Source organism: Antechinus flavipes, chromosome 2, assembly GCF_016432865.1.
Source record: "Antechinus flavipes isolate AdamAnt ecotype Samford, QLD, Australia chromosome 2, AdamAnt_v2, whole genome shotgun sequence".
Lineage (NCBI taxonomy): Eukaryota > Metazoa > Chordata > Mammalia > Dasyuromorphia > Dasyuridae > Antechinus > Antechinus flavipes.
The window spans coordinates 49,015,511-49,025,675 of NC_067399.1; the positions used below are offsets into that span (position 1 = coordinate 49,015,511).

Sequence of the window (10,165 nt, forward strand, 5' to 3'; positions counted from 1 at the left end):
CTTCCCAGGGCTCTGGTTAAGGGGCTCTGCCCCAGAACTCTGAATTGTAATTTCCCCCTTCCCAGGGCTCTGGTTAAGGGGCTTTGCCGTGTAATTTTTAAGTTGGAGGGCCATGTCTTGGAACAGTCCCATTGCCTGAGTGATTATTCTGGGAAGTCCCAGGGAATAATGAAGCTGGGCTTTGTGGCTTATGGCTGGTGGGCACAGTTCTTCCAAGAGAAAGCTGCAAATTGCATGGTTCCCTCCCAGGTTTTCCGGCTTTGACGCCGGGCAGCTTCCCCGGCACATGCATCCGACAGCTGCTTTGATGTTTGGGGGGGCGTGTCGCGGCCCCTAAGCTCCTGACTAACGTCGCACGGGGTATCCCGCCGAGACCCGGTTCCGAGGAGGCGCTCTCCGTTTCCCACAAAGCGCAGCTGTGGACAATGCTGCGCACGTGTACCAGGAGGACTGCTTGGCAGGTGTCCGCTCGCTGTCTGTTGATGTGCTTCCAGCGTCGGGGGGCTCTGCACAAGGGCGGCTCCTTTGGTCCCTTCTTCCAGGAAAGACTCTGGAGGTCTTCATTTCCAGAAATCTTGTCTTTTGTTCTTGAGCTACACCCTCTTTCTATCCCTCCCTTCTCCCTCCCCCCCAACACCTCCTCTTCTCCTTTATGATGTGGCCTTCCGTGGTTGGTGCCCATTTGCCCGTAGCCCCTCCTCCCTCTCCTTGTTCCCAGGGTCCCAGAGTGAGGCTTTTTTTAGCTGCTCCCTCCGGGTGGGCGCTGGAGGCAGGAAGGCTGGCTACCCGTGCCGGGCCGTTGCCACTGAACCTCCCTCTGGGCCTCCACCAATCCACCGAGGCAAAGGGGAAGCTTCAAGCTCAGCCCCCCGGCCAGCTCTCCCTTGCGGCAGCCAGACAATCTCACTTTCTCTGTCCTCAGGAGGAGGGCTGGTCTCAGGCTGCAGCCTGACTCATTCTCCCACCTTGCACTGCCAGGAAGCAGCTATCTGGCCCCTCAGCAAAAAGTCTGGGGCCGGGGTTGGCAGCCCCATTTGTTCCTTGACCTTGAGCTCCCAGCCAAGGGGAGGGGACTCGGGGAGAAGCCTGGGATCCTGAGAAAAGAGCCAGACAAAAGGCACTTGTGGAGAGTCAACCAGTATTTAGCATATGTCTGTTGTGCACCAAGCTAGAATACAGATGAGCTGTTCTTAATCCAACTTGAGGGGCAGAGAGTATCAGGCCTGGAATAAAGAGGACCTGAGTTCAAATATGGTCTCAGACACCTAACTAATGGTGTGATCCTGGGCAAGTCACTTAACCCTGATCTCCTCCAAAAGGAAAAAAGAACAATTTGGATTTCATAATAAGGGGAATAGAAGGTGTATAAGGGTTGATGATGCTTGTTTCAAGAAGACTGGGGAACAAGCAAAATCAAAGGGTGAGGGAGAAAGAGGAGAAGAGGTATGTAGAAGGAGAGACCCTAGAAAGAGGGGTACAGGGCAGCAGGGGATTCAGATTTGGGCTCATAGTCCACTTAAGAATGACGTCAAATAACAGCATTTCTATAGTGCTTCTTTCTCTCTCTCTCTCTCTCTCTCTCTCTCTCTCTCTCTGTGCTGAGGCAATTGGGGTTAAATGACTTGCCTAGGCTCTCACAACTAGGAAGTGTCAAGTGTCTGAGATCTAATTCGAATTCAGGGTCTCCTGACTTCAGGGCTAGTCCTCTACCCACTGTGCCACCTAGCTGCCCCCTCCCCTGACCTGTTATCTCAATGATCTTCATGACAATCCTGTGTGGCAGGTGCTACTATTATCTCCATTTTATAGATGAGAATTAGAGGTCCATGAGGTCACTTCAGACTTTTGGGCACAGTACAAACAAGAAAGCAATAGGAGACCCAGATTTCATGGTTCCCCCACAGTAGTTGCCTGTCCTATCCAACAAATAAACTAGAGAGTACATCCTTTCTTAGCATCCTTGTCCAGAATGATCATAAAAGGCTTCAAATTCAGATGATATAACTACTGAATCATAGATTTCTGGATCTTAGACAGGACCTGAGAGATCATCTAATTCTAGTTCATCCCTATTATTTTGCAGCTAGGTAAACTGAGACTCATAGAAGGAAAATGGATTTTTCAAAGTCATAGATCTAGTTAGTGGCAGCGGGATTAGAATCCAGAGTTCTCAAATTTCACTAAAGTGAAATACAATACATACCCAATACATAAATACATAATGTTGTCCGAGCTGGACCAAAGCTGTGAGCTGGCTAAAGCTTATTCTTACATGAGGGCTGATCAGGTCCCCACTCTTAAAGCCACCCAGTACTAGGGTTTTGCCTCTTGGGTTTTAAGACTAAGACTTAACTTAACCGTGGGGTACTTTGGGACCAGGATTTGTCATGTGGAACAAAGCTTCTAGCCTTGCTCTCTATTGGGCTCCTCCTTTTCCCTGCCTGCCTCTAGATGGTGATCAGAGAAAATCAGCTAAGGAAACACTAGATTTAAGGGGAAAGGACCCCGAATAATCTGTGGCTTGCTCCTTATGTGACATCTGGGCCTTCATTTACTTTATACATCAAATGAAGAGACTGGCTCATAAGATTCCTTCCAGTTCTGAAATTCTGTGGTTCTGGGAGGAGCTCGCTCAGTCTCCAGACATCTCCTTCCCTGTATATAGAACTGCAAGCTTAACCAAGGTGACTTCTCCATCAATATTCTGGGACCTTCTCCTTTTAACATTCAATAGAAAGCTTTTTACTCTGACTCTGAGCTAAGTCAGGCAAGACTTGGGAAGTTCAGCCCAGTTCTTAGCATTTCCCTTCCTGTCTATTTATCACTTGTTTACCTTCCCCTCTCCCAGCTCTCCTTTAGTGATTTGAAAGAGCATCAAGGAATGATGAAGCTCAAGCATAAATTCCCCTCTCCTACCCCAATGCCAGTCAGACAGGGCATCCGGGCAGATTGGGTTTATTGTCATTCTCAATCCCACAGTTCCCACACAACCTCAGTAAGCCATCACTAATCCAGCCAGATCAAGCCAGACACAGGCCAGTGGGATGAACAGCAGCAGGGCACTGAGTCAGTGGCCAAGTTGGGAATGGAGATATTGGAGCTCCCCATCATCTGCCCTTGGCCCCCGCATGTCCTGTGAGATTCGAATTTCTTGGACCTGGGGAGAGAGGTAGGAGGGGCGGGGGTGGGGATACTCCAAATGCTTTTTCATGGCTTCGGTTGTTGTGTCATCTTTCCAGTCTGGAACATGCAGAACCTGTCTCCTAGGTGCCATAGTATCCTTCGTAGACAGAAGCAATGACAGGGAGGGGATGGGGAAAGAACAGAGCTCCAGGTACTCATCCCGGGAATAGCCTGAATTTCAAGACTTTTGAGATGGGGTTTAAAATCTTACCCTCAAATGGAGGATAAAAATGGATCAGATGGAGGGGATTGTTCTGTTCTTGTTCCATCCTGGGCATGAGTGAAAGTGCATGCTGCATTCTCATTCTCTCTCTCTCTCTCCCTGTCTCTCTTCTTTTCTCTCTCTCTCTCTCTCTCTCTCTCTCTCTCTCTCTCTCTCTCTCTCTCTCTCTCTCTCTCCCTCTCTTCATTTCTCTCTCCCTCCATCTCTCTCTCTCTCTGTCTGTCTCTGTCTCTCTGTCTCTCTCTCTCTCCATCTCTCTCTCCCTCCATCTCTCTCTCTGTCTGTCTCTGTCTCTCTCTCTCTGTCTGTCTCTGTCTCTCTTTCCTTGTCACACACACTCTCTCCATCTCAGCATCCTTCCCAGAAGGGCCCTTTAGATGTTGGAAGCCAGGCTGGCCACCTGTCCCACGAGCAGCTTCTGCTCCCTAACCAGAGCGTCAGCCCCTCTGCAGCTGAGAAGCTGCTCTTCGCCAGCGCACTCTGCACCTCTGTCCCACTGGGCCTCTCCTTACTGTATCACGCGCGTCCCCAGCGCAGCCCCGGCCCCTCACCAGGAACACAGGATCACCTCCTTGAGGGTCTTGCGGAGCTCCTGGCTGCGGAAGGCGTAGATGAGCGGGTCGATGACTGAGTTGCAGATGATGAGGATGAGAAAGAGGTTGAAGTTCTGAAAGTAGCAGCTGCACGTGGGATGCTCGGGGCAGAGGACGATGAGCGTGAGGTGCAGGAAAAAGGGGGCCCAGCAGAGGAAGAAGATGCCCAGCAGGATGGTGAGGGTGACGGCCCCCCTGAGCGTCGACAGCTGGTGGACGGGGTGTCTCTTGTGCAGCCGCGAGATCCTCCTGGCGTGCTGGCACGCCCGGACGAACATGTGGATGTAGAGGACCACCATGAGCCCCAGCATGGACAAGAAGAAGCCGATGAGACAGAGCAGGACCGCCACGTGGTTGTAGTAGGCGATGAAGAGGGCGCCCGACAGCGCGCTGGCCACCCAGATGCCGGCGAGGACGCCCTGGGCCCGGCCGGGCGTGACGATGCTGCGGTAGCGCAGGGCGTAGAAGATGCTGATGTAGCGGTCCACGGCGATGGCTCCTAGGAAGGAAATGGAGGACATCATGGAACCACAGATCAACACATCAATGACATTGTTTAGCTGCTGCGCCGCGGGCGCCCGCATGGCCAGCAGCCCCCTCTCCAGCAGCAGCACCACCACGGTCTCCAGCAGGCTGCTGACACTCACCAGAAGGTCCGACAGAGCCAGGCAGCAGACAAAATAGTACATGGGGGCGTGCAGGTTGCGGTTCTTGGCGATGGCCACCACCACCATGACGTTCTCCAGCAGGCTCAGCAGCCCCAGCGTCAGGAAGAGCTCGTCGGGCACGAAGAGCACCTGGCACGGGAAGTCCGTCCGGTTGGCGGGGACGACCTGGTGGAGGGTGTCCGGGGCAGTGCCGTTCAGAGAGTTAAACAGCCGCTTCTGTTGACCCGGCATCGGCATAGTTCTGGGTTAAGAGCAAGAAGCTGTGAATGTGAAACTAGCGACACGGATGAACTGGAATTTTCCAATTCCTCGCCCGGAGGGATTTCTCCAAGTCCACCAGCTGCCTCTTGCTGCTTCAGTTCATTGTTCTCGCCAGTTAGTGCCCAGAGGAATCCCCGATGTGTCTTTCCTTCCTCCCCCCTCCCACCCTTTGGTCTCGGACAGAAATCACAGCCGCCAGACCCGCCTCATGTTCGGCGTTTCTCTAACCTGGCAAAGGCCATCCCACCGACTCCATCAGCACCACAGAGGCTGCGAGAATCCGAGCCACACGCAACGCTGCCTCGCCATCCCTTCTCCACTGCCCGACTCCAGAACCCAGTCTCAAGTCTCCTGCCTGGACAAACCCAAATTCTCAATCTCTGCCGTCCGCCTTGTTCCACAGGAACAGAAGTTTCTTTTTTTTTCCCCCCTTGGTCCTTTCATCTCTTTTCCTTAGCTGGGTAAACGGGCCAGAAGGACATGAGGTCCACATCTCCACAGCTTCTGCATCCCTTAGGAGCTCCAGCCGCGGTCGTGGTCCAGAGGAATGGGTCGGAGCTGATGTTCCAGTGAAGACTGAAGCCTCCTCTCTCCCCCTGCTCTTAAAGGCAGTCTGTGGAGCCCCTCCTTCAAAGGAGGCTGATTGACCACATGATAGCAGCTCATGCTGGGAATGCCCAGTGCAGCAGAATGATCAGTTATGAAACTTGTTAGAGCTGAGGAAATTCAAGACCTTACATAAATGTTCTGTAGGTACTGCCCACTGGCACCAGGGGTCAGAACCCAAAGTAGCAGTGCTTGAGAGGGCCAAAGTAGAAGTACTGGCTTGTTACAGGAAGATCGGTTTAGGTTCAAGATTAGGAACATCTTTCCTACAGTGCCTAGGAATTAAATTGGATTATTTTGTTAAGAGTAACTAGAAAAGGCTAGAAGACTCAACTCTCAGGTATATTGTAGAGGGAGATACTGGAAAGAAGGTCCAAGTGTGGAACAGATAATTTCCAAAGACCCAGATTGCCAATATTAGGATTCTGTGAACCCTAAAGGTTAAGTTTGTATGGAGCCTTTCTGTTTATCTTCTTAAATCCCAGGAGAGAGGGTTCCATAATTGCACTTGATGAGGCAGCAGTGGTACAGAGGTTAGAAAGAATTGTAGAACCCAAACCATTATTCACATACTTGGTCCACCCCTCTTTCCCAACCAGTAAAGCTCTATTCATTTATCAGAGATCTGTAGCCTAAGTCTTAGACTCCTGTTAGCCTAATACTAGGCCAGAATGAACAGGATGTAGCCATCCTCACTCACCTCCAATTCAAAATGCCGTTGAAACAATGGTTGTTGTCCTTTGTTTTTGGAGGACAAAATGACATCACTGTGTTAGAGTAGGTCCAACTACGGCTGAGCAGACCAACATGAGCTCAAGCATTTGGGGTGACTTCTCTAACTTTGCGTACCTTGCGTTTCTTTTGCGCTAATTCAATTCTGCTTTGCTCACAGAGCCCGGCACCTCCTGCTGGCCCTTCCTGTGCCAGTGTCTCCCATGTTTCACAATCGATTCCAGAGTTCTTCAGAGAGACAAATCTAGGGAGGGCTTGCTGACAAGAATAAGAGGGCCTTCTGGATTGGTTTGCTTGGAAGTGGTCTGCCATGCCTGGTTGTGGTGGAATGGTGGCTATCACTTTTTTTTCTTATTAAAAATGTTTTATAGTCGGTCTTTTCATTTGTTCTATCACTGTCACTTCTGGGTGATTCCACCCCAGCCTTGCCTCTTTCAGCAGTAGGCTCCTCTCTTATAATAAATAAATCAAGTCTAACAAAAGAAATCAATAACCGATGTCTCACTCTGAACAAAAGTTTTGTTGTCTCCGAGACATTGGAAGATCCGACGGGACGTGGTCTTCATCATTGATGAAGCTTTTTCAGTGTTCTCCTTGGCACTGCTATGGTCATATGTAAACTGCTCTGGCTCTGCTTATTTTACTCTGCATCAGTTCATTCAAATCTTACCAGGGGACACTGAATTCTTCCCCTTTCCCATTTTTAAAAACCCAATTATATTCCATCCCATTTAATTTGCCACTTTTGTTCAGCTGGATTTAAGAGACCTACAATCCTTCCAGATCATTGCTATTTTATGTATGAGACCCCCTTGGGGAAATATTCCTAATGGTTTTATGTATAGTTTACTTTCTGAGTAGAATTCCAAATTTGTCTTCTAGAAGAGTTCACAGTTTTATCAGTAATACACCTGTCTTCCCAAAGCCCCTCCAATACTGTCTGCTTTGTCATTTTTGTTAATCTGAAGGATTTAATTTGTATTTTCATGACCATTAGTAATTTGGAACATTCTCTGATATGTCTTTTTGACTTCTACTACCCAAAGCAAGGATTTTTGGGGACAAAGTGCAGCAGCAACTTTCTATATATTCTTTCATTTTCCCTGGCCAGCAAGACCACACTGGCCCCCAGAAGAGTCACGTCAAACCCAGACTTCTTGGCTCCAGCATTGGTTAGCCAGAAGCTGAGCACATTACACTGAAAATCATTCATGGCAGATCAGAGAGTGCCCACAGGCAGGGTAGTGTGATGACAGGGAATTACCCCTACTACCATGTCAATGGCTACAAATAGCACGGATTTGGATACTGTTTTTCTTCCAAAGAGCTTAGATCATCTTCACATCTATCATTATATTGATTCCTACAGGAAATGGGGTTATTAGCCTTGTTTTGCAGAGAGGGAAACTGAGGCAAAGATAAGGTAACTTGCTCCAAGTCATTTAACAAGACAGAAGCACAGCTTGGGAACTCTCGATTACTGATGTCCCATTCAATATCTGATCTCACGTCTTACATTCATGTGTCTCAGTCTTTCCCAGTGTATGAGCCATCTAGGGAAGCATCGGATCATCCCGTGGAGATATGTCCCTTCCATTTAGCCTCATTAGCCATTCCAGTCCTCTATCCTATTTAATCTGTCTGCCTGATTCTTCAAGTATAAAGTGGGGATCATAATAGCATCTACCAACTGAGATGAGGATCAAATGAGGTATTTGTGAAGGGCTTTGTACCATGTCTGGCACACAGTAGGCTCTATGTAAATGTTTTTCTTTCCCATCTGCAAATGAAAAAGATGGGCTAGCTCATCTTTCAACTCTAAATTTTATCATCTATTTTCTTAACCCTCTTCCTGGTTAAAAAAAATTTTTGGCAAAGGGCAGTGTTATCTTCCTAATTCACTAAGATGCTGGTGTCCCAGCTAGGTAAAAGGGGCCCATATCCTGGCACTTGGGAATTTGAGGAATACCAAATTAATTATCTTAGGCTAATGACCTCAGTGCTCTGGATCTAAGGCACAACAACTGAAAAATAAGGGTGGGAGGAGGGGGAAGGTGGTCCAAGTGAACTTTTGAGATCATTCAGTCCTTCCTCTGACTTCTCCAGCCATGGGACATCAGTACCAGTAGAAACTGAGGCCCCTAACTTAAGACAATCCCTCCTTGTGTTTGTCACTTTTTCCTTGGCAATAGGGAGCTTCAGAGACTCCTATCCCTAAAAGTTTAGATCAGTAATAATGGCACAGTAATAACTCAAACCATTCTTTGTCTTCGGGATATGATGCAGAATCAGGACCAATGGGCTCCCTCTTTGGGCTTTCTTGTCTGACCACCGCAGAAAGGAGCTGTCCCCGAGTTTCAGTGATATTTTCAATCCATAAATGAGGTCTTTGACACAGATGCTCCCCACCCACCAACACACAGAGACTTCAAAGAGCGTGAGAATAGGACAACCTTTGGCAGAAAGCTGACCGCAGCTTCTTCCTGGCGAGACCCTTGCCAGTGGGCAACTAAGACAGGGTAATCTTCCCTCGGGGCACCCACATTTTATCAATTGTCATTAGGATAAATGTGGTTCTTGGTGAGGACTATTGAAGGCCATGGGCACATGAGGACATGTAAGGGGAATTCACAGATAATCACAATCCAAAGCTTCATCTCTTTCTCACCAAGTCTTTCACCAGAGGTACTGTCAGATCTCTTTTTGCTCTGGGTCCTGCTCAGCGGCAATGCATTCCCAGAGTAGTGAAAAAACCAAAAAAAGAATGGCTATGGTCTACTCAATGGATCATTTCTAATACTCCATGGATTTGGATATGGGCATTCCTCCCCACAAGGCAGATAGTAACCTAACTAGGCCAGATTGGCCCCTAAGACTGTCATTCATGCTCTCCTATAAATCCGCAAACGGCGAATTCACTCCTCAACCTGCTGAGAGTCCAGAAATGCCAACAGAACACGCGGATGCCCCATTGGTTGGCTCTCATTGTTGCTACATAACCGATTCATTTTTTCCTCTCCATATCATCTATTTTTGATGATATACTTCAGACCACTTCCAATTGTTCACGTTATGTTTCCTGTCACGAATGAATGAATGAGAAAACATTTTGTTTAAACTTTCTATCTCAGGCATTGGGGAATACAAGCATGAGAAAAAATGAGGATGAGTTTGCTCTCAGGGAGCCTACATTTTACAAGAGGACAAGGGCAGTCAATAATCCTTTTGGTAAACCAAAGCAGTAGTGACTTGGCTCTTGTGCTCAGACGGGAGGTGGGAGGAGGGGAAGGGATTACTGCACACATAGGTCCACAGAAGGTGGCCCAAGTGCTTCTTGGATTGGGATATGAAGCCTGGTCTGACTAGAGACAGTCGTGAGGCAAGTTTGTACTTTTTCAATCACCTGTCGAGGTGGCTCAGACCTAGGGTGGGAGTTCCAAAGCTTAAGTGGATGAACTTCCTCCGGGGCTGGATTCTGGAAGACCATCTTTAGAGTACTGATCCAGATGAGGAGCAGAGAAGGGGCTACCGGGCAGATGGCTCTCCCCATCTCTTTTTAGTGTTCCCTCAATTTCAATCCTTCTCAAACAATCCACTCTGATTCCTCTACCAAACCACACTAATGAGGCCCTATTGTTTCTATGACAGGAGAGGCTCCTCTGTGGGGAGATGTCCCCACATTAAGATTATCTCCACTTGGAATAGCAGAATACTCCTGGTTTACTCCTAGTTTCTCATGCATATAGAATACATGGCTCTTTGGAGTTCTAGAACAGTAAAATATACTAAGAAAAAGAACTGACTTTTCAGGCTCCATTAAGCAGTACATTAAGGTTTTGTATTGGAGTCAGGTTATGTTCCACACTGTCTGTCCAGTCATTAATCTCAGCTTTCTTGGA

General features: G+C 48.3%; 1 protein-coding gene across 1 annotated transcript; it reads right to left on the reverse strand.

Moving 5' to 3' along the window:
• Window positions 1–3,679: 3,679 nt before the first annotated feature.
• Window positions 3,680–5,351, reverse strand: MC1R (melanocortin 1 receptor). Its single transcript, XM_051974745.1, has one exon. It carries the CDS (start codon window positions 4,902–4,904, stop codon window positions 3,954–3,956), a length of 951 nt encoding a protein of 316 aa, XP_051830705.1. The 5' UTR covers window positions 4,905–5,351; the 3' UTR covers window positions 3,680–3,953.
• Window positions 5,352–10,165: the final 4,814 nt, after the last annotated feature.